The following is a 24,614-nucleotide window of genomic DNA, read 5'->3' as shown; positions in this document are numbered from 1 at the left end:
TTCTGTTAATTTTATTTAATTTTCAATCAAATTTTTATTAAAGGTTTTAAAAAAAAAAATAAGAATATATTGAATGCTAAATTCGCAGAAATTAAAAAAAAAAAAAAAAAAAAAAAAAAAAAAAAAAAAAAACTACCATACTTTCGCTCCAACACCTCCACTGCTCCTCCTTCTTCTTCACTGCGCCTCCTTCTCCTTCGCTGCATCTCACACCATTCATTGTTGTTCTGGTTTCTTCAAATTGGTATTGTTAATCCCAACTATAGGTCATTTACTTCAATCAATCTCAACTATTGTTTATTCCTAAATAATCCTAACTTTAGGGGGCGTTTTATTTTATCAGGTCAAATGACCGATGACCTAATTAAATGGTAACTTTTTATTTATTTTTTTCCTTAAATGCCACATGTTGCAATTTCATTAGTCATAATATTTTTATGAAAAAATATATATATAAAAAAAGGCAAATTTGTCAAAAAAACCTTTTAAAAGCACCATTTTGCGAAAAAAAAATCTTTTAAAAGCTTTTTGGTTAACAAAAACCACCACGTTTATTTATTTTTTTTTGCGAGAGGAAACCTATTTACTTAATTACCCTCTAATTTGCTTAATTAATCTCTAATTTTCTCTTATTTCTTCTAATTAAGCTTTAACCCACTAACTTACTAAATAATTATATTTAATTTATATATAAAACAAACCATCATCCTCCCCTTCCTCCTCCCTTTCCTCTTCCCTTGGTAGAAACCCCCTCCCCCCACCGGGCCCACCACCCAAATCCCCCACCTTTGGCGACCTACCTCCACCGTCGTCCAACCCTCTTATTCACTTTTATCCCCGTCGGCGATCACTGCCTTTTTATTTTGAAAAATAAACCCTAGAAAATCAATTTGGGGGGTTTTTAATTTTATGCTTCTTGCTTGCAAGTGATACTTGTTTTGACTTTGATTATGTATATATGTGATGCTAGGGTGATTTGGAAGCAAATTGCATTTGATTTGGACTTCATTTGAGCATGTTTGAGTAAACTAAAGCCAAAACTTTGAAGGGAGGTGGTGGTCGCCGACGGGGATAAGGGAGGGAGGGTCGGCCGGCGGTGGTGGTAGGTCGTCGGAGGTGGGGGGATCCGGGCAGCTGGTCAGTGGGGGTGGGGGTTGCTGCCAAGGGAGGGGGAAGGGGAAGGGCGGTTGGTTGGTGGTTGGGGTGGTGGTTTATTTATATACATAAAGTAAATCTAATTATTAAGTAATTTGGTGGATTAGAGGTTAGTTAGAAGAAATGAGAGAAAATTAGATATTAATTAAGTAAATAGGTTTCCTCTTGCAAAAATAATGGACGTGGTGATTTTTTTAAACCAAAAAACTTGTATAAGGTTTTTTTCGCAAAATGGTGCTTTTAAAAGGTTTTTTTTTTTTTTTTTTTTGACAAATTTACTAAAAAAAAAAAAAAAAAAAAAAAAAAAAAAAACCCAAACAAATGAAAAGCAAACCCATCCACCTCCATCCCACCACAGCCCTATGACCCTACCCCCTCCCTCCCTATCCCCCTATGGAAAACATCATCACCCTCCCCAACCCCATCGAAAACCTCCGAAAAACCATCCACAACCTACCCCTTTATTTGAAACCACCTATAGCCCCACACCCTTCTCTTGAAACCACCTATATTCCAACCCACTTCCTCCAAAGCCACATTTTCACCCATCCCTTCCCTCGAAACCACCGCAACACCACCCACCCACCCCCCTTTTGCTTAAAACACCACATCCATATGCCCCTCCCTTGAAACCACCACACCTATTCATTTTCAAGCTAAGGTGCACTCGAAACCACCACATTCTTTAGGTTGGTTTTAGCTTCTAGATGGCTGAAGTTGGGTTCTTGGTGGAGCTAGGGGATGGGATAAGGTTTTGGTGGGTTAAGGTGAGGGTGGGTTCTCTTATTTTACCTACCTATGGTTAACGTTAACCATTTACTCAATTATTTTATTAAAATTGTGTAAATAGTAAACTAGTATTTGAACGGGCTGTATTCCGAGTCATTACATAAAAATTGCAATCACTGTTTAAGGTCATGTTTGATAGTAGTGTTTGAGGTAGCGGTTAGCGTTTTGACTAGTCAAAACTCTACTAGAAAGAATTTGAGAGTGTTTGGCAAGGTAGCGATTTCAGTATCGATTAGCGATACATGTAGCATTTTAAGTAACTTTTCTCAAACGTTAAAAATAGTAGCGTTTAGAAAGTAGCGGGCAGCGTTTGACAAATTTTTATTACTTTTTAAACAATATGTATATGTTTGGGGAATATTTCAATCGTTAATCCCCTAGCTTGAACCCCACTTTGATCATACACTAAAGTACGGTGGCGTCCAAAGGGAAAGAAGATAGAGTAAAAGAGTCGCCAACAAGTTTTTTAGGAACTTGTAAACCGTTCATGAGGTGAAGGTTACACCCCTTAACGATCCAAGAGATCGTTAACTCCATAAGGTCTTGAACCAAATAGGGTTCGGGGATGAAGGTACAAATCCAACCTAAAAGGGATTGAACCTGCCCTAATAATAGGCCTCTACTTTATTCTGATTGTATTCATGTGCGCTTTCTGACTAACATGCAATCAATAGGTTTACCCTAAACCTGTTTATCTATGTTGGTTGAATATTAATGCACAAACAAATCTATTATTAGCGATCACTTGAATTATAATCATATTAACCCTAAACAAGATTATTAATTATCTTATTAAGCGTGATTACAAGTACAAATTCCCTTTAAACATGCATAAAAGGCGTGATCAAGCAATAACAATAAATATAATCAAGCAACATAATAATCATTAAAATAATAATTATAACCATAAATCATAATAATCATAATAACAACTATAATCATAATATTCATGTTAAAGCATAATAATAGCAAGATCCTAGGCATAATACTAACAAGATTAATAACCAACCCTAGCATGTCACTAAGCAATACAAATCAAATCTTTAACCCTAACATGATACTAACAATCATAAATGTTAGGAAGAACATAAAAGGCATCATACTTTTAATCATACTTAATATTAAAGTTACCCTAGACATGATACTAGGAATTATAATAACAATCTAAACATGAACTCTATATCATAACATCAATTAAAGCATTAAAGTACTTACTTGGATGCCTCGTATCTCTTTCTAATAACAAAATACACGCGTTAGTAACTTCAAGGAAAATAATAAACAAAACAATTAAATTAAATACTTGAAAGAGAGATTTGGGACCAAACCCTCAGAAATTAAACCTTTCACGTCTAGGGCGAAGGCAACTTCGAATATGGCTTGGTGTATCTAGATCTAATGAATGCGGAATTTTTATATATGAGAGAAGCTAGTTTAGAAAAGAGAGAGAGAGAGAGTAATCAATGATTGTACAATAGAATTGGTTATTGTAAGTTAGAATTCGTGAATGAAAACGGAGTTTTTACGACGTTATTTATAAAGAAAATCAGCCAAAAAGATAAAATATCAAAACAGAGTTCTGGCGCACATAAAACGTTGTTGGCGCCAACGCTGGCTATTGGCGTCAGGCGCTAGGATTGCGCCAGGCGCCAAGTCTAGCGCCAGGCGCCAAGTCTAGCGCCAGGCGCCAATCGTAGCGTCAGGCGCTACAGCTGGCGTTTAGCGCTGACTCTGAAATCCACGTGTTTTCTTAAAATCAGATAAAAATTGTCGTACAGGAGGATAAAATCGTATCTTCCTCAAAAAACGTTCTTTGATTTTAATTAAAACTCTGAAAAGTCAACAAAAGTCAATTTATCAATGCTAATTGAATTAGGAATGAAAAGAACCTTCTAGAAGAATCTAGAAGACTAAAACCATTTCTAATTGCATTAGGAATGATAAATCCATATTAGGCCCTCCTCTAGATCATTGGGCCGCATATAAGGCTCAAACCGGGCCCAGTTCAGTAATTTGGTCATAACTTCCTCAATATTCATCGGAATTGGGCTTATAATATATCGTTGGAAAGCTCTTGTCAAGCCCCATCCAACTACACTACTGTTGGACCCATATCATGAACCAACCAAACTAGATTGACTGTTTTCTTAAAATAAATTTTCAAAAACAGAGAGAAGAGAAAAGAAATTAAAACTATCCGCAACACTAGACTTTCCACACTTTCACTTCATTCGATTATGATTCGACGTGAAAGGTACTCATCACCGGGTTTGGTTTTGGGGAGACACAAATGGGTGTCTACAATATGAATTTTGATATATTTAAGTATTGCAACCGCTATTTTCACCAAGCACTCACACTATCAACCATGACTTTCTTGTCCAAAAAAAAAAATAAATAAATAAAATAAAAAATAAAAACATGACTTTGACAACTAACCTCTATCCACTACTAATTGACCGCTACTCGCTACCTTAATAGCTACCCGCTAATCAACCGCTAAAAGATACCTGCCACCGCTACTTTTGCCAAAGAGCCTAAGTCAACACAATCTTTTCGTCATTCACTATATCTTTATAATTTTCTTACAAAAATTAATATAAAATATAACATATTTTAGTGTTAAGCCATATAATGTTAAAATATAGGGTTACATGCATGTTCAAATTGACATGTAACTTCATTATATTGTCATTTTTTTTATTAAATTTGGCCACATATAACATGTACACCGCACATGGCTTCGCTGCTTCGTATAAACTTTCGAAGTATAAATCGCTTCAACCAATGTAATATTGTGAATTCTAGCATAAGCTTGACCTTAGTGGATTAGTTGAACTTTAATTTAATTAATTACGCCTACTCCCACTCACAACTCACTAGGTCATTACATTCACACTCCGTGTTAATGATTCAAAGACTTGAGATCAAAGTGACAATCACCACAAGAATTCTTACCAACTAAAATAGACTAAACGGGCTCACAAAAAAATAGTCGTTGAAAAAAAAAAAAAAAAAAGTAGAGTCCAAATTTGGAATCGTTATAATTAATCGATTGGTTACAAAATTTAGAATTTTTTCAGTTTTACCAAAGAAAAAAAAAATAAAAAAATAAACCAACAAAGTTTCTCAAACTTTTATTTAACACCAATTTTTTTTTTTTTTTTTTTTTAAAGATAGTTTTTCATTACCAGTTGTTAGGAATACAAAAAATAAATAAAAATAAATAAATAAATAAAGAAAAAATAGAAAAATAAAAGAAAAAAATTCATCGACTCGCCATGAATATATTCTCGTTAGGTTTTGAGGGTCATTTGCCCCTTGGGCCCAATTTGAGGTCAGATTTGATAAAAAAAAATGATTGAAAATGCCTCATTTTACGTGTTTTACACAAATTGAGTTATTTGTTCGTAGGAATAACGAGGTACTTACAACCATTTTTTGTTATCTGAACTCAAATCTATCCTAAATAACCAAATTGACCCCCAAACCCATTAAAGAACATGTCTTGAGCACAAAAAATGAATTTTTTTTTAACTTTCTTGAGATTTATTGTAATTTTTATGGCAGGTGGTGAAAAAAAATATTAATATTTTTTTTTGTGGTAAAATAAAACTTTGAGAACTTTGATGATAAAACAACTTCTTTTTTTTTTGTCAAATTTTATACAATTTATTTATACCTAGAGCCCTAGAGGGGCCATTTTTCTGAACAGTACGTAGTGACTAATTTTTTGTCGAAAGCTTGGACCATTGAAGTATCAATTAAACTAAGTGATTTTATTGATAATTGTATCAATCGGGTACAGCAAATTTTTGGTCTATTAGTCAATTATATCCAAATCAACAAGTCATATTTTAGTGAAAGCTATATAATAACTAGATTGGGTACGGTTAACACAGTGATGACAGCTAATTAGTGATATTAGTCAAATGCCTAGCTACTATCGTCCCACCGTGTGCACTATTAGTCGTTGTTTTACATGTTCAATGGAAAATTTAAAGAACTCCGATCCATAATTGGATGCAGTCATGCAGAAGATGCTTCTTTTGTACATCTTGCATTATTTTATAGTTATGCATACTCCTTTAGTCCCAATTAAAAGTAGTTTACATAGAAAACATGTTTATTGATGATGAAAGAGATTGAGAGAACAAATGAAGTTAAAAGTACGAATATCTTCCAAAAAAAAACATTATTATGAGGCAATCATATAATTAAGATATTCATTTTAGTATACAAAGGGTAATCTATTAGAGAAAGAGATAATGTGAGCATTCACTTTGATGACTTGTAGTGATGTATGGAGTACTAATTAGTAGCTACAAAAAATAGATCCAAAATACTACAAGTAGAGACAAAAGTACAATCATATTAGCCCCCCAATTCCCCAAAGTATTGATCCACAACCAAAAGGATCCAAAATACTACATTTAATTTGTTATATAATGATCTTAACACTTTTTCATATTGGTGAATTGTATAACCAATGCCAGAGTTTTAACCACTTACATAAATTTTGATTAAACTTGTCATTTGATATGGTATCAACAAATATTGTAATAAGATTATGAGTTTACATCTCATCCGCCATCCCTTCAATGTGGAATAAACCTCCCATCTAATTTGAGAGGGAGGTGTTCAATTATATGGTGTTATTTTCTATTGGAAGGATCAAAGTTACATTGGTTATTAGCCATGTATAAAAATGTACGTTGGCACATGCACCACCGCACATGGTCTCGCACTCTCGCATAACTTTCGAAGAATAATAAAGTGAATCAACCAGTATAAAATATGAAAGTAGTAGCTTAAGAGTGTCCAAATTTAATTAGTTGAACTTTGACTCAACTAATTACACATAATCTACACTTAACTCACGCGGTTTATTGACATTACACTCCATATATACTAACATTAGCCCACATCCAAATAACATAAACTTATCAAAACAAAGATTTAAAGATTAACAAACCAACAACTATATTTGCATCATCAAAGCAAAAGCAAAAGCAAAAGGTTAAAAAAAAAAAGGTAACTAACACCTTCAACTATATATCTTTGTATCATTCATTTGATGGCATCCAGTGAAGCAAAAACAAACGCTACTAGCAGCAACAACAACGACAATGAAGTGGTGTACGGGGCTGATGAACTCCTCGAATCGGCCTTAGAAGGCCGAGCAGATGAAGCTGTGGAAATCCTCACCAAAGATCCGACTCTAATCCGAATTGGGGATGCTGTTGGAGACACGGCATTCCATGTCGCGGCACGAGCCGGACATGAGACTACTATATCGAAGATGATGGAGTTTCTTGACATGAACAACCATGTTAAGATATTGAGGGATGTGTTGTGCGAAGGGAACGCAGAAGGTGACACACCCTTGCACTTGGCTCTCAAGAACAGCCATTTAGACGCCGCAACCCTTCTAGCTAAGAGTGAGACGAGTGTCATATATCAATTCAATAATGATAAAGAGACGCCGTTTGTTCTAGCACAAAAGGCCGGGTATGAAGCTTTGTGCATCCGAATGGAACGCGTGGGGCGAGACAAGCAACTCTTTCTACCTTCCGATATACAATTAGGTCTCGTAAGAATGGGGCTTTCGGATAATGATGATGATGACGAAGAAGAAGAAGAAGAGTGGATTAGACTCTTTAAGGCAGCTGCGAGAGGTAAACTAAGCTTGATCGCACAGATCATGGAAGACGACGTTGATCAAGACATAATACGGTACAAAGATAACACGGATTGCACTGCATTACATATGGCTGCATATCATGGTCAAACCAAGGCACTAAAGATGATTGCTGAATCAATGCAAAGTGAAAGTGGTTATAAGAAATTGCTGCTTGGGGGTGATCATTACGGTAACACCCCTTTGTACTATGCTGTCGATGGTAACAAAGAGAACACCGCGATTTATATGGTTAAGGAAGCTCCAAGGGCCATATACAAAGAAAACAACCAAGGGGACTCGCCGCTGTGCCTTGCTGTAGAGAAGGGTTACTCGGATCTGGTTAGGGCCATGATCGCAAAGGGTTCAGATCGATCCATCAGAAAGCATCTTCTCAGTCATGCCAAAAAGGTTTCTATTGCACATACTGCCCTTGAGAAGAGGAACCTAGGTGAGTGTTATAAGACCGTTAGCTTTACTATTGTCTACTACTTCCTCCGTTTTTCTAAATGTTACCAATTTTTCATTTTTATCTATTTTTTTAAGTTTTATTCACTTTTTTTTTTTTTTGAAAGAAAGTTTTATTCACTTTTATTTTATGGGCAATCATTTATTTATCTTTTATTGCCCACAACCCCACTTTGTGGACCCCATTTTATTTAATAAATCCCTTACTCTAATTTTTATATCTCCTTTTTAAAATAAAAGTACTCAGTTACTCACATACATGGTTCTTATTTTCACTTTTAATTATAGTATGCGTTATTACAGTAACTAAGTAACACTAAGAAAAATGAAGGGAGTATGATCGAATATCATCTCACTAAATTTTTTTTTTTTAACTTACTATTTGAGTATAGTTTTGTTCACATGGCCTGGGAATTGAATTTCATAGGCAGTTTTCTTTCATTGATTTCAAACTTTATTGTGGAATTTTCAACTACCTAGTTGTTTAAAAAATTGTACCTTTACCTTTATTTAATTTGTAACAATTTTATGTTCGTGTGCACATTTAGCTGTATTGAAGGCAATCATGGAAGGCCTTCGTGAGCTCATCGACTCAGCGAACAAGAAAGGATGGAAGCCTCTTTCATATGGAGCGTACAAAGGTTGTTACGATGAAGTCTGCTACATTGTTCAAGAGTTTCCTGAATGTGTGATGATAAAAGATAACGATGGTACATATCCTATTCATAAAGCAATTACTGGAGGACATGTTAATGTAGTCGAGAAGCTTATATTGGGTTGCCCTAATGTACTAAATTGTTTTGATAAAAAGCGTAACCTACTTGAATTTGCAACTTATTATAGAAAAACACATGTCGTCTCTTACTTAAGAGGGTTAAATTATTTTAGATGAAATTGAACTTATTACGTGAATCAGAGTATTTTAATTCGTAGAGAATATGAAAGTTAAGAATAGATTTATTTCCTCCAACAATAGCGTTATTTTCTAGCACGACATGTTTTGTTAGACACCATCCATAAGACGTGTTTTCCATGTTGTTTGCATTCCTTTGGTTAAGATTGTAGAGTTTCTTAAAGAAACAATGAATAAATCTAATATTTTGTATACTCGATAATTTTATTTTATTTTTTTAGTTTTGTCTTGTATCTCTATTCTAACGTTATCCCTAGGCTCTGTAAACTCTCCCTCTTTTTCTTCCCTTCCAGTCGACAAAGTAGACAACGAATGCCCTATACAACATACATTCATTGATTCAGGCAATCATTATCAATGCTTTAAATGCTTTTTAGGGATTAGTTAAAATTGTCATGGTAGAGTGATAATTAATCGATCACTAAACAAGTATCAAGCTAGCTAGGTAATCAGGACTTAGGCCCTGTTCTCTTCACCTTAAAAAAATAATATTAAGTAAAAATAATTTTAGTTCAGTAAAAATAAGTTTATTTTAGTAAAATTAATTTCAGTTCAGTAAAAATAATTTCAGTTCAGTAAAAATAATTTCAGTTCAGTAAAATTCAGTTTTCTTAAAGAAGAATTATAATAGAAAATCAATAAAAATAATTTCAGTTTAGTAAAAATAATTTAAGTTCAGTAAGAATAATTTCAGTTCAGTAAAAATAAGTTCAGTTCAGTAAAAATAATTTCAGTTCAGCAAAATTAAGGTGAATCAAACAGGGCCTTACATGTATGGCTATATCTTCACAAATTTGAACCAAATGAACTTATTAACCGCCATTATTATATCTTACCAGGACATCGTGTCATCGTCTTCCATAATAACCAATGCATCATTTTGCATAGGAAAATTTGACTTTTACTACCACCAAAATACCATTATTTCAATTTTACTATCCATCTAAATTTTTATTTAATTTTACAGAATCTGTTACTATTTCCGTTTTATGGAGCCCACTTAATTAACATCCTCAAATTTTCTTCTTCTCTCCCCGCACTTAGCCATGAACCCCTACTCCTTCACACAATTCGGCCAACTCCATCAAACCCGCACCTCTTCTCCGGCAACCCACCAATATGGCCATAATCATCTACATTCCCACCGACAACTCCATCCTATATCATTAGCTTCTTCGGTTCTTCCACTATGAATTTCACAAAAGTATTTTCTTTCTCCTTGATATTTTCCAATTACACTACCCCTGATTTTGCAAATTTTAATTGCCCAAGTGCCCAATTTTTATACTACTTAAAGTTCTTCCAATATATGTATAAGGGGGCAGTGATTCAATAGAAAATGAAGCGAAATTTGAGGTAAGAAGAAATTGCGGCCTCGAATTGAAATAATTGAGCAAAGGGTAATCCATTTGGGCTGAAATTGGAGCTTGCGGCTTTGGATTACGAGCTAGTGGTGTTGCTAAGTAGTGCAGTAGTGTGGTGCGACGGTGGCTAGTTGATTTGGTACGATTATTGGTGTTGGGTTGCTGACTGGTTATATCTGTTAGTGTGCCGGCAATCCGGTGGTGGTTGTTGCCGGCGGCTATGGCCGAATAGGGGTGAGATAGGGCTGTTGTGGTCAGTGTTGTGGGATGGCAATTTGAGGTTTAGTTGGTGGTAGTGGAAGATGCGGCTGGCAATGGTGAGAGTGGTGCTGTTGTGCGATGACAGATGTAGTGTGTGGACTGGTGCAAGGTGGAGTAGTTGATAGGGGGAGCTGCAACGTGATGTTGCTGTTGGGGAGCAAGGGATCGGAGTTATCGGTGGTTGCTCTATGGATTTGTGTGTAAGGGGCTGCTGTGCGTTGATAGCAGGGTGGGGGTTGCCGAAGAATGTGTGGAATTGCCTGAGAATGGGTAGGGCCAGGTTTGGGATGGAGCAGCTGTAAGGAGATTCGTGGGGAGAGAAGAAGAATATGGAAGGAATTGATAAAAGGGCGGAAATAGTAATGGAAAAGGTTAAATGGTAGCAAAACCTATAGTTATCGGTTTTGGGTACTTGGTAGTAAAATAAAATACTGTAATATTTGAGATGAGTGGCAAAAGTAAGTTAGGCTGTTTTAGTGATAGCAAAAGTATTTTATTTAAACATATTAGCCACTATTATATTACGTTATCTGAACTTGTTTGTTTAATATTTGTTTGTATTATATGCAACATTTATCAAATATGGCTACTACACATTATATGCACCAAATGTGTTATTTCCTTTTTAAATTTTCATTTTTCTCTACCTCTCCCCTCATTGCTACATACATATCCTACTTTCTCTAATTATTTAACAGCCATCCCATCACAAACAAATTTTTTTTTTAAGAGTCATGTACACTCATTTGTTGTACACTTGTACATAATACGAAACAAATCACCTCCTCTTATGACAATGATGTGCATTTCCTGGAAAGAGATGTATAATGCCTCCTATTTTATGAGGTGGACCAATAAATTTTGGTGGTATATAAAATAACACTAAGTTATAAGATCGAGGATTTAAACCGATGCAATAAATAATTGTAGTACATATAAAAATTGACTAGGAAGAAGTAAGTCTATATTTGGAGTAATCAGTAAAGTGGAAGCCCCTTTTATACTCAAGAGTAACTTATACGGAGTAGTTCCTGGATCTGTGAATTAATTCTCACTCTCTAAGTAGTAAATAGCTTAGAAAAAGGGAAAAATAGAATATTTTTTTTAAAAAAAAATACATTGAAATTTGAAAATGAATTCTCCCAATTGTAATAATATTGGTGTAGTTCAAAGAGTTTCCTCCATGAAAAACACCATTCAATCCAAGAGTTCAATATACTGCAACAATCTCTCCCCTCCTCGCACAGACGACAGCATCAAGTCCGACAGCAACGACAGCGACAGCGACAGCAACAACAGCGACAGCAACAGCAGCCAGTCAGGAAGCCGCAAAGATGTCACACCAGATTTTACTCCAATTGATGCAACCATGTACAAGTTAATCGTCGAGGGAAAACTCGATGATATGTTAAAATCACAAGTTAGCTTGGAAAAGCTGAAATGTAAGGAATACGAAAACTCTGTGCTGCACATTGCAGCAGGATCAGATCAGTCTCAGTTTATCACCGAACTTCTACCAAAAACCAAAGATGTTATTAAGGAATCAAATAACATGGGTGATCTTGCGTTTCATACTGCGGCGAAAGCAGCGCAGTTGAAATCACTCAAAGCACTTATAAAGTGGGATAAGTATGATCAAGCAGAGAACATTGAGAAATCGTCGTTGGGTGAAGGGAATGATGAAGGCGATACGCCGTTGCATATTGCGTTAGAGAATCATGATGAAAAAATGGGTTTGGTTTTGGTTGATGAATTTTGTGAAGCTTGTTATAAGTTGAATAAGAAGAATATTACTCCGCTTTATTTAGGTATTAAGTCCGAGTGTTGGGAAATTGTGAAGAAGATGATCAGTTATACAGAGCAGCATAAGGATACTGCCGAACCGATGTTGCTCAAGGGAAAGTCTGTTGTTCATGCTGCCATTGAAGCCAAGAACACAGGTATATTACCTTGGTATTTTATACAAGTATATATTATATATCATATCTCCAACAGTTTAAAGTAAAATAAAAAGTATTGATAAATTTTAAAAAGTAGGACAAATAAAACGATAAAAGGGAATATAATTTACTTATTCTCTGCATTATATATGGCATGGGCATTCAAAAGTTGTGAGAAAAGGTTATTTTATGTTGGAGGGAGAAGAAAATAGCAATTGCCATCAACTGATTGGAGTAATTTAATATTGAGTGGAATAGAAAAAAAAAAAATTGATTTATTATATCGAGGTTTACAATTCAAATTTGTATAGTTGAACTGGTATCATTTTACAAAAATTTAATCAGATAAAGTATGGGAAATTTCCAGTTTAACATATTAAGAAACTGAAATTTGTTTTTCACAAGGAGAAATTAGGGCATCCCCAAATATGCTTTTAATTTCATAAATGATCTTTTCATTAGAAATCTTGACAATATTTAACGGTTTATCCTAAAGATATTTAGGTATATTACTTAACGTGTGTTCGTTCAAATTGGACAAGAGCATATGTTACCTATGTGTCTCCACCCAAATCAGATAAGATATTACTAATTGATAATTACTCATTACCATTATAAATACGGAGTAACTATTACTGCGAGTTTTGTCAAATAGGACCTATCTCGATAGGAAAGAAAGTTGAATAATGATGATAATATTTAGAGTAGATTAGAGCATCAATAGTGGGAGTGGTTTAGGTAATTCTTAAGGAGAGAGAAAATTTAAGAAATGGGTCTTAAGTAAGAAATGGGAGTATCTTATTTAGCAATTGTGTTTGGTGGTTCTGAAATAAGCAATAACTCTTAAAAATAAGAACCATAGCTGACTAACATTAAACGACATTGTATACTACTAAAATTGGTGTGTTTTGCATGATATTGTAAAATTTATAAAAGCAAAAGCTATCCTATGACTGAAACTTGCAAGGGAAATGCAAGCAATTGTTTAGCACCCACGTGACCATGCACTATCAAATGGTTGTTTGTAAAAATTTCCTTCCAACGGTTATTACTAAGAGAGAGACTAAGATATAGTGTTAAGAGTTTAGTGCATTTCTTTGAGAATATAAAATATGGTTCTTAATAATAGTTGTTGATGATGTGGAATAATAGAAGAATAAGAACCCTCATTTAAGAAACTCTCCATTATTGATGCTCTTATTATTTAAGGCGAAAAGGATGTTAAAAAGGACATATGAGTCGCAGCCACTTTTGACCTATGTTAACCTTATACCACAATAAATTTTAGATTCCTAATACTCCTGTTATCTACAGATTATTTGGTCAACAAAAGCATGATGACTCCACTCAATGTTCTTAAAGTAAAACAAGCTACTTTTTCTTTTTAAACACTCTTGATTAATTAGTTTTTTTATTTGCAAAATATATATGCTTTACATTTACATAATAACTCCTGAATTTGAATTTATACAGATATTTTGAAGTTGATACTAGACAATCACAAAGAACTAATAAAATTAGTGGAAGATGATGGTCAATCACCACTATCTTATGCAGCATTTAAAGGTCACATTGAAGGTGTTCAATACTTGCTCAACAAATTCCCTGAATATGCATATGTATGTGACAAAGAAGCCTCCTTTCCAATTCACAAGGCAGCATGTAGTGGTAATGTAAAGGTCATTCAAAAGTTACACATGACCAAAAACTTGCTCAATAAAAAAGGGCAAAGTATTCTTCATTTGGCTGCTAAATATGGAAAGTCCGAACTAGTATCGTATCTCATCAAAATGTCCGAATTGGCAAGACTCATTAACCTTAAAGACGAAGATGGTAATACTCCTTTGCATTTGGCTACCAGAGGCCTACATCCGAGGGCGGTCTATATTTTGACAAGAGAGAAGAAATGCAAGACTGAGTTGCAGAACAAGAAAGGGTTAACAGCCCTTGATATTTTTGAGGTTCATGTTGATTCATTCCCCACGTTTGAAGCGGTATGTTATCGATTAACCATTTTTTATATTACTAACATACGTAATAGTCACGATCAAATTACTTCCTTAGTTTTTCTTTACTAGTTAGGTAGTCATGTGTACGTGATTTACTGTTGTGTACATTTGATCTTAATATATTATGGAGTTAACTTTAATATATACGAGAGAGTGAGGAATAGCTCAAGTGGTTAGAGCTTTCCTCCCGGCTCCAGGAGATTCTGGGATCGATTCTCACCCCCGCCTTTGAGGCTCTCTAAACACCAAAAAAAAAAACTTTAATATATACGAAGTATGAAATTAAATCATTAAATTATTACAATAATTGGGTTGTGATTTTCTAAATAGTCGTTTTTGTTTATTTGTTTATGTTGTTATCTTTCTTGCATCCGTTGTAACATGTACAATTCATTGCTCTATGAATTTTCAGAGACTTACTTGGATGGCCTTGAGATATGTGGATGCACCGCGAAGCTCACAATCACTAAGAAAGAGCTGCTACAAGCAACTACAAAGAGTTAGAAAGCAAAAGAACAAAGCAAATAGCGTAAAAGAGTTGGATGGTTTCAGAAAAAGAGTTGACACACACATGCTAGTAGCCACACTAGTGGCTACTGTTACGTTTGCAGCTGGATTCACCCTTCCGGGAGGTTACAACCAGTCCGACAATGACCCGAACATAGGCATGGCTGTCTTGCCGGACAGATGGCCGTTCAAAGCATTTATAATATGCAACACAGCAGCATTATACAGTTCTGTTTTATGTGTTGTTACTCTCATTTGGGCACACTTAGGTGACCTTAAGCTAATCCTGGTATCTCTCAAGTTTGCACTACCCTTGTTGGGTTTCGCATTGGTGATGATGTCCTTGGCCTTCATGATGGGTATATTCGTCGTGTTGAGGACAGTACCTTGGCTATCCTATGTGGTTTTAGGCATGGGATGTACCTTCTTGTTCGGCGTACTTCTGTTCTTTATCCCACTCTATAACCCATCAAGCATTAAGAATTCTGTGGTGCGGTTTTTCTTTTCCGGTACCTATCTACTGTTGTTGCTAGTGTGTGAAAAAAGCTCTATTACATATGCCTAGGACGTCGGTTTCATGTATGAAGCAGCTTTCATCCATCAAACCTGAAGGCGTATAGCCTTTTAGTAGAAATGCAGAATGTATGCATATACTGTAAACCGATCTTTTGTCAATGTAATACATTGTGATATGATAAGAGACTAGTGTTGTAAGTTTGTAACTCATGCAGCTTTAGTCGTGGTAATCGACGCTAGAATAACACTGAATTGGTCACATTTGTGTTGTAGCTAGAAGGACTAATTAATTTCATGAATTCATATGTAATTGATGCTCCGATCATTTGTTTTTAATGGTCAATTAGACGAATTAGTCACATATATATTAATATAAATCCCATCATAGGATTTTTTTTTTTAAAAAAAAAAAATTATACGAGTATAAAAAAAAATGTCACCATAGAAAAGATGAAACATTCATTCATCTTTTTGTATGATCATGTCTTTTATCTTTGTTACTCTGTAATAAGAGTTTGGACGATATAACAAATTATTTAAACTATAGAAAGTACGCTATAGGAATTTTTCAGTAGTATGTACAAATATCAAAAGCGATAATGTGTAACATAATTATCCTAAAGTACTTGGAGTGGTAGCCCAGTAGTCAGCATTTCCATCTCTCATACCCATGATATGGGTTTGATGATCACTAAGGGCGGGTTGTTTGGGGGGAGATTGGGGCATTTCTTCCAATGCTTAAAATCGGCGGCATCAATCCTCCAAAGATTGCGTGTTGGTCTCTCAGGGAGACGATGAAGACACAACGGCAGTGTGCAGTGCCAGCAGCAGCAACGGTGGCAGCATGCAGTGGCATCAGCAGCACGGCATTTCAATTTCTGTGAGGGCATCACATTTTACAGGAAATGTGCAGCTTCAGCTTCCAAAATAGACCCTTGCTCACATGTAACTCCACAAATCCAGAAGTTCCATATTTCAATGCACACTAGACAGGTCACTGTTATCAGTTGCATCCAGCAGATTTTGCAGCATCTAGAAAAGATACATTTAGAGACATTGAACAGCAAATTAATAAGAGATTCAGAGGTAAAGATTACAGTTTCTTACTTCAAGAGATAACTAAACAGGAGTGCATCTTGGCACATACACTAAAGAGTAAACCCAGTCCACTATTAAAAATTTATCTGAAGTTCTGAACCTAGGCATCAATATTTATTGCAGCTGATGCCCTAGCTGCAGATTTTGAAATCCAAATAATTTCTTGGGTACATGAAGGTTAAACATAGCAGTTACAGTCACATTTTAAATTTTCACAACTTAGGGCATGTTCATTCATCTTGTTTTGTCCAATTGCAAAAAATAAGTTCAGATAAAATAAGTTTGGAAAAAATGAGTTTAGATAAATTCACAACAAAATAATTTCAGGAATATAAAAATAAATAAAAATAAAAAAAGACAAAATCAATGTAGGAAATTTGACTCTCTCCGGAAAATGGAGCTAAGATGCTTTTAATACTTTTGTCAATTAGAGATTCAAAAAAAAAATATCCAAAGGTTGCTCACAAACTCTACAAAAAATCTGGTACTACTAAACAAATTTGCCTAATATTTCTCAATGTTACTCTGTAGTAAACAATGCAGGCTCCTAATTACAGAAACATCATATTACATTCAACAAGAAATGCACACTTTCAAGATATACACCAACCAGAAGAAAGAAAGAAAAAAAAAAAACAGTAGACCATCATATAACACAAGCTAGCATACTACCCAGCAGCCCCGCAAGCAACACACACCCCTCTACAACCCCCTACACGTGCTGCCCAAAATGCATGGACCAATTACTTTTATTTAACCAGCAGGGAAATTCAGAGATGTTCACTATCTGTAAGTTGTTATTATTAAGTTATCAAGTCATTGTTCCTATTTGCAGATATTAGGAAGTGAATACTAGAATATCACATGAATAAATTCAGGCATCATATTCGTTTAGCATGAGATTTTTAGAACAAGAGCACAATAATGCAGGAAAATATTTAAGGCCCATTTTTATAAATTATTTGATTTTTTCATGGGTGCAGGAAAAGGAGATTTAGTGAACGATTCAGCTCAGCAAAACAGAAAGCTGACCTCTTTAATTTTATGACATTCTTGGGACACTAGGACAGTTTGGCATCACCACTACGGCAAGAATCTCTCTAGAGCCAGCTTCCAAAACGGTAAGCATTTCATAGTTGATTTGGCCATTGAATCATAGAGGTCCCTGTAGTCTAAAAAAAAAAATCCACTCACAGGTGAAATGGATTAGAGTGCTATAATCAGACTTCAATTTATTTACCAAAGAGGGAAGAAACAAGAAGAGCTAATACCATCAGATAATTAATTTAATTAAATTAAAGGCTTCATCATATTAAGCAGGGCAGGTCTTGTTAGTGACTGGAGATCTACCTTCAGTCCCAGAGAACCCCTGCAGACTAGGCAATTTAGCTCTGAAGGAAAGACTCTAAATCGCCTCGAAATTGCTAAGTACTTTAATCCTGAGGATGAGAACATTATAAACCAGTTTGGAGTCTCTAGCAAAATTTAATTTTCATAAGTTGACACCCACACAAGTCATTCATTATCAACTGAATCTCTTGTGCTTTTTCAAATGCAGGAAATAGAACATGTATTGTCTAAATTAAATTATATTTCTGAACCTCATCCAATCAGAAAAATCATATAAAGATTTTCTAAACAGAATTCATCTATCAGAAATAAAGCACACTTAGCTATACGACAACACCAACAAGGCCACAACACATCTCATTCCACTCATGACCTAAAGAAAGCCAGAGATCATCCAGAGCTCGCTCTTCGCAGTGCCAGAGTCGAGATAGAGATGGTGTGAGGGTGAGGGTGAGACGAAAGATAGGGAAAAGGGTGAAGATGTGTGAGGAGAGATAGAGAAAGGGATGAAGAAATGAGAGGAGAGAGATGGGAAATAGGTCAAAAAGAACGAGACAGAAAGAAGAGGGAGATAGGGGTGAAGAAAAGAATTTTAAAAATATATATATAGATTCAAAGCCACTGATTAGTTCAAAACCAGAGTGTTTGAGTCTTATTGTTTTTTAAAAAAATTAAACTTGCAGTTTCAAATGCACCATGAAAGAACCAGCACATTTATCACAAGATATTTGACTTTTTTTTTTTCTATTATTGCAACCTCAGTGAGAATGGGGAAAAAAAGGGTGAGCAAATATTGATTTACCATCAGCAAAATGCCAACACAAACAATCAAAGTATCAAACTCACCGATGATAAATAACCAGGATATACCATATAGAAACATTCAAATGTTACATTAGGAAATTTTGTCAAAAACCACCTTTTAAATTCCAGTTTTTTGCAAAAACCAGCATTGAAAAAATGTGGTAATTAACCACCTTTTAAAATTTTTATGTTGTAAAGTAACATCTATGGCCAAGAAACAAATGTTGACCAAAAATCTGGCATTGACCATTCACATGACCTTTAAATGACCCCCCCCTCTTTCTATCTTCTCTCAAAACTACTCACAGAATAAATGGAGTGCAAGTGTGCAACCAACAACAACCACCGCCATCACACATTTCACGTAAAACGTGTAGGCGTCGCTCGAAGTGCGCCTACGTTAAAAGCATGTGGTGAATATGCTTGGCACTCATAGGAAGTGGGAATTGACATTACGATTAGAGACAACGATTAGGGACAAATAAAGTAGGAAGCCGCCAACAAGTTTTTAAGGAACTTGTAAACCGTTCACGGATCATAAAAGGCAACCACGAATAAGGGACAACGAAGGCAACAACGATTGACCCGTGAAGGTTACACCCCATTCATAATCCATGAGATTACTAACTCCATATGGTTCGGAACCACGAAAGGAGGATCGAGGATGATGGTACGAAGTGAGTCATGGAGTCACATTCGCCCGTATTGGCCTCTACTCGATTCTTATATTGAAAAGCATTCCTGTGATCTCAAAGGCATACAAACAAAATATTCAATTCGCTCCAAACTATTATTTAACTAAATTGGTTGAATATTAATGCACACATAATTCTAAAATATTGGTGATCACTTGAATTAATTAACAAGATTAAAAAGGATCCTAAACCGGTTGTCCAAATTATCTTATTAGGCGTGATTTTCAATTACATATTTCCTTTAACATGCAATATGGTGATCATAAAAAATAATTAAACAAACATTAATATTAGAAGCAATTTAATCACAATTCCAGAAACATAAAATCGTTAGAAAAATAATAGAAATAAAAGGAACATGATCCTTACTTTGATTCTGTTTGTTTGCAACTACAAAATAATAAACGAGTTAGTAACTTCAAGGAAATAATAAAACAATAATTAAATTAAAGTAAATAAAGTAAAGTTGATTTGGGGCCAAACCCTCAAACAGTTCTACCTTTCACGCCTTGGCTTAAGGACAGAACCACGAGTAAAGTATGGACTCCTTTTAGTACTTGAAGAAGCAATTTTGAAGTAGAAAATGATAGGCTAGTGTTTAGGCTAAAGCATAGAAGAGAGAAAAATAAATTCGAGAATTAATTGGTGCCCCGTACATCAGAAATGAGGGGGTATTTATAGGGAAAATGTGCTGAGGGAGCACACGAAACCCTAAAATGATAAAAACCCTAAAAAAGTATCCCGTGACACGGCAAACTGTGCCGTGACACGGCAAACTGTGCCGTGACACGGCAAACTGTGTCGTGACACGGGAAGTCCCACCGTCAGACGGCACGCTTTCCTGTGTCACGGTACATTTTTGGTGTGACGCGGGAAATTTTCGGAAAACGGGATAGAAAACGCGTCAAGGGTTTACGCGGAAAAGACACGAAATGTCCCGTGTCACGGCAAACTTCCCATGTCACGGGAAATCCCACCGTCAGACGGATAGGATTTCCGTGACACGGTGGGTACCTGCCGTGGCGCGGGAATTTCCAGCCTGTTTTTCCGTCTAAATACATTTTTTAACCCTAATTTCATTCGGCATTTTAAGTGCCGATTGATAATTTCGAGCCTTTTCTGACTTATTATTATTTGGGCTAAAATAAGAAAATAATTAAATAAAAATAAATAAAAGGTTTGGGCCAAAAATAAATAATAAAACAATAAAAATAAAAAAAGGTTTGGGCTAAAATTAAATAATAAGTTTGGGCTGAAATTAAAACTATGCTTTTACCAAACATCAAGACTAATCCATGGACTATTCAGAAATATGAATTTAATCAAATACAATTTTTTAAGCACTCTTGGGATTAAATATTGAACCCGACCAATAGTGGCGGTGAAAGGTTGTTCATCATCGGGTTTGGTTTTGGGGAGACATTTTTAGGTGTCTACAAAACGGCAACACTTCAAGTTAGAAGATAAGACTATCAGAACACCTATACGACATGCACTCATGCAGTGCATTAAAATGAGGAAAGGTTTGGCATTGAGGTACGAGACTGAGGAAATGATGATCACCAAGGTACCACAACACCACAAGGCTCTTAAGTCGCAAAGGGCATGAGTCGCAAAGCTTTTATTTTAAAATTGCACCAAGCTTTTATTTTAAAATTGCACCAAGCTTTTATTTTAAAATTGCACCAGGCTCTTATTAAAAGAAATTCATTTTTCGTAATACGTATGATATCAGTATTAAGAAACACAACTATGAAAAATTCAGACAATCATAGAATTTATCAAACAAAATTTCATTTGGTTGTAAAATACTCCATAATCCATACTTTCTAGGTATGACGCCTTTTTACTAAAAAATTGTATGAATCGCTCCTAAGCATGTGCCTTCACCTCCTGAGGCATTTCTGGAAAACCCATGCAAAAGTGTTACACTAGAATCATTATATTTTTAACCATCCAATGGCTCAATAAGTGTTAAGACACAATGGTTTCTGACCAAATCAAAATTCACATGCCTAAACTGGATTAAATATTGCATAAAATCACACAGCTGACAAAAAACAGCTACACACATGTAAGACAAACTGCTATCCATAGAGTGGATACTTACGGATGTAAGAGTTTCAAATTGGGCAGGAACTCACTTACAAAACGCTTCTGTTATTATGAGCACCAAGATCCAAGCACAAACTTATATGCAAATTTTTTTTGAGGAAACAAACTTATATGCAAATAAGTGAAGAAAAACAATATGTTTGCGGTTTCTGCAGTAAGTACCTCAGGTGTGTTCTGATTCAATCGAATCTAAATCCATCGATCCCAAGGAAGTAAATAGGTCATGAGAACCCATCAAAGAACCAGAAGTCAATGAGCTTCTTTTGATATGGACTTTCTTCTCTTAAGGAGCCCCTCAATCAGAGTGAAATAAGTTGTCTTATTTACAGCTACTCCTTTATGGCTAGCCTCTTGATATATGTCCATTGCTTCCCTGTACCGACCTTCCATGCACAATTCATTTATCCTTTTTGAAAAGTCTTCAGCACATGAGATTGGCTCTGCCGTCACTACATCAGCCTCAACCGATACGCCCTTTTCAAGCTGTGAGCATTGATCCTGCAACATTCCAGATTGAAGCATTGTTTCCCTAAATTTTTCTGCTTCCACTGTTCTCCCTGCACTGGCAAGAGCATTGAAAATGGCATTGTAGGTGTACTTATCCGGTCCTACATTATTTTCCATCATGTCCTCCACAAGGTTTAAAGCATCTTCAAGTCTTCCGTCCTTACACAGACTTGTTATCAATGTATTGTACGTAACTGCATCAACTTCTTTGCCTTTAGAAACCCAAGTATGGAAAAGCTTAATAGCCTTTTCAAGCATCCCATCAGAGCAAAGACCGCGCAGAAGAATATTACATGTGTACACATTAGGCTTAAATGCATTCTCCACCATTTTGTTATGAAACTGAAATGCTTGCTCAACTTTACCCTCCCAGCAATAACCATGGATAATGGTGTTGTATGTAGTCTCATCTGGGAACAATCCATTCTCCATAAGTTCATTCAACTTTCCGATTGCTTGGTCAGTTTTTCCTGATTTGCAGAACCCAGAGATTAAAGAATTATAAGTGGCAACACTTGGAATGACCCCTTTCTCTTTCATCTCCTCCCAAACCTTTAAAGCCCTCTCCTCCTTTTCATCCTTAAAGTACCCCGTAATCAGAGTACCATAACTCACTTCATCAAGCACATAACCCCGCCCAATAGCACTATTGAGTAGCTCATGCGCCTCATCAAGCCTCTTGTCCTCACAAAGAGTGTGAAGAAACATATTCAACGTAAATATATCCATCTTCAAGCCTTTCCTACCCATCTGACTCATCACCTTAAAAGCTTCTCCAAAGTTCCCCATCTTGCAATATGCATTAATTATAGTATTATAAGTCACACAATCTGGTGAAACTCCAATCTCTTCCATCTCCTTTAGCGCATTCATTGCCTCTCCAATCTTCTTTTGATCACAAAACCACTTGATAATTATATTATAAGTAACCGCATTCTTCCCCACTCCCTTATCCCTCATTTCATCCAACAACGCAAACGCCTCGTTACTATCCCTAAACTTGAGACACCCATTAATCAAAGTATTATAAGTAACCACATCCGGCATTAATCTCAACTTCTCCATCTCATCCCTCTTCCTCAAACCCTCATCAATCTTCCCATCACTACACAATCCATTAATCAACATATTATAAGTCCAAACATCAGGCAATAAATTATTATGTGTCATCAAATCGATAACCTGCGCCGCCTCCTTCAGCCACCCCATTTTACAATACCCATTAATCAATATATTATAAGTATTCTTATTAGGAACCAATCCTTTATCCTTCATATCAGACAACAATTCTCTAACATCATTCAACCTACCTTTCTTACACAATGCATCCAAAATAGTATTATAAGTAACATTATCAGAAAAACAATCAAAATCAGACATAATCTTAAGCACTTCCATAGCATCCTTAAATCGAAATTCCGAACAATACCCATTAATCAAAATATTGAAAGTAACAACATTTGGGGCAACCCGAATTCGAGCCATATCATCAAACAAATCTCTACAACTAGAAATAGAATGAGAAGATGGGTATTTTACCAATGAATTGAGCAAAGTATTGCAAGTTAGAAGCTTTGGCTTGAGCTTGAGACGCTTCATCTTCTTGAAGATTTGAAGGGCAAAATGGGGTTTTCCTGACTGACAGTAGGCGGAAATTGCGGTGTCGAAAAGGGCTTTGGTGGGCGGAGGAAGGTGGGAAGAAGGGTGAAGGAGATGGTGATGAAGAGTGTGTTGAGGATCGGAGGCGATGAAAGTGAGTAAATGGGATTTCGCATCGCTGAATTTGTTGTTTTTGAAGAATGATGGGAGGAGATTGAGGAGGGATGAAAGAGATGATTTAGGTGCTGGGATTTGGGTTGCCGCCATTGTTGTGGAGCTTGAGTTTTTCTTTGGTGAAGAATAAAAAGACGAGGGTTTGAAATGAGAATTCGAAAATGGGGGAAGAGACCTAAAATTGAATTGGAATTTTTTTTTTTTTTTTTTTTTTTTTTTGAAAACAATTGAATTGGAAAATTTTATTAGAGTACTCATAAAGTCATAATCCGACCTCTGCGCGGTTTTATTTTAAGAAATACTAGGTTAGTCCCGTGCGATGCACGGTTTTAAGATAAGAAATGAATTATAGACTCTAGCACATGTTGAGAGAAAATAACTTTCTCTCTGTAGTACTTTCTAATTATATATGAAAATACAATTTTCAAAAATCCATTATTTTCATATTTAATTAGGAAGAATCAATTAAACAACGTAGTATATTATTAGCTATTTTTAACAGCTACTTGTAAATAATAAAATAGCATAATACGTGTAGAAAACCTAAAATTTAAAAGGAAAAATTAGAAAAAATAATCCCAACTTTCATCAATTTTCATATAATAATCCCAACTTTGGATTATACTGGAATAATCCGAACTTTAGGGGTAGTTCTTTTTCTTCAATCCTA

General features: G+C 35.4%; 2 protein-coding genes across 7 annotated transcripts; one reads left to right on the top strand and one right to left on the bottom strand.

Annotated features, from left to right (window-relative positions):
• The first annotated feature begins 11,762 nt into the window (after positions 1–11,762).
• Positions 11,763–15,662, top strand: LOC145643117 (protein ACCELERATED CELL DEATH 6-like). The gene is made up of 3 exons (XM_081694278.1): positions 11,763–12,570; positions 14,044–14,564; positions 14,992–15,662. Exons 1-3 carry the CDS (start codon positions 11,763–11,765, stop codon positions 15,649–15,651), a joined length of 1,989 nt encoding a protein of 662 aa, XP_081550404.1. The 3' UTR covers positions 15,652–15,662.
• A 379-nt stretch (positions 15,663–16,041) lies between these two features.
• On the bottom strand, positions 16,042–24,155 carry LOC145641922 (uncharacterized). 6 transcript variants are annotated; one of them, XM_081692952.1, is made up of 5 exons: positions 21,827–24,155; positions 19,919–19,939; positions 17,972–18,139; positions 17,733–17,872; positions 16,042–16,634 (listed from the first exon to the last, which is right to left on the bottom strand). In XM_081692952.1, the coding sequence occupies exon 1, from the start codon at positions 24,035–24,037 to the stop codon at positions 21,914–21,916; it is 2,124 nt and encodes a 707-aa protein (XP_081549078.1). In that variant the 5' UTR covers positions 24,038–24,155; the 3' UTR covers positions 16,042–16,634; positions 17,733–17,872; positions 17,972–18,139; positions 19,919–19,939; positions 21,827–21,913. The 6 variants fall into 6 exon arrangements, with proteins under 6 accessions (XP_081549078.1, XP_081549077.1, XP_081549079.1 ...); XM_081692951.1 differs by having other exon boundaries at positions 16,043–16,634; positions 18,051–18,139; XM_081692953.1 differs by lacking the exon at positions 17,972–18,139 and having other exon boundaries at positions 16,043–16,634.
• Positions 24,156–24,614: the final 459 nt, after the last annotated feature.

This window comes from Chenopodium album, chromosome 8, assembly GCF_948465745.1.
Source record: "Chenopodium album chromosome 8, dcCheAlbu1.1, whole genome shotgun sequence".
Taxonomy (NCBI): Eukaryota; Viridiplantae; Streptophyta; class Magnoliopsida; order Caryophyllales; family Amaranthaceae; genus Chenopodium; species Chenopodium album.
Note: the sequence above shows the minus strand (reverse complement) of the source record. Positions and strands in the feature narration are given on the sequence as shown.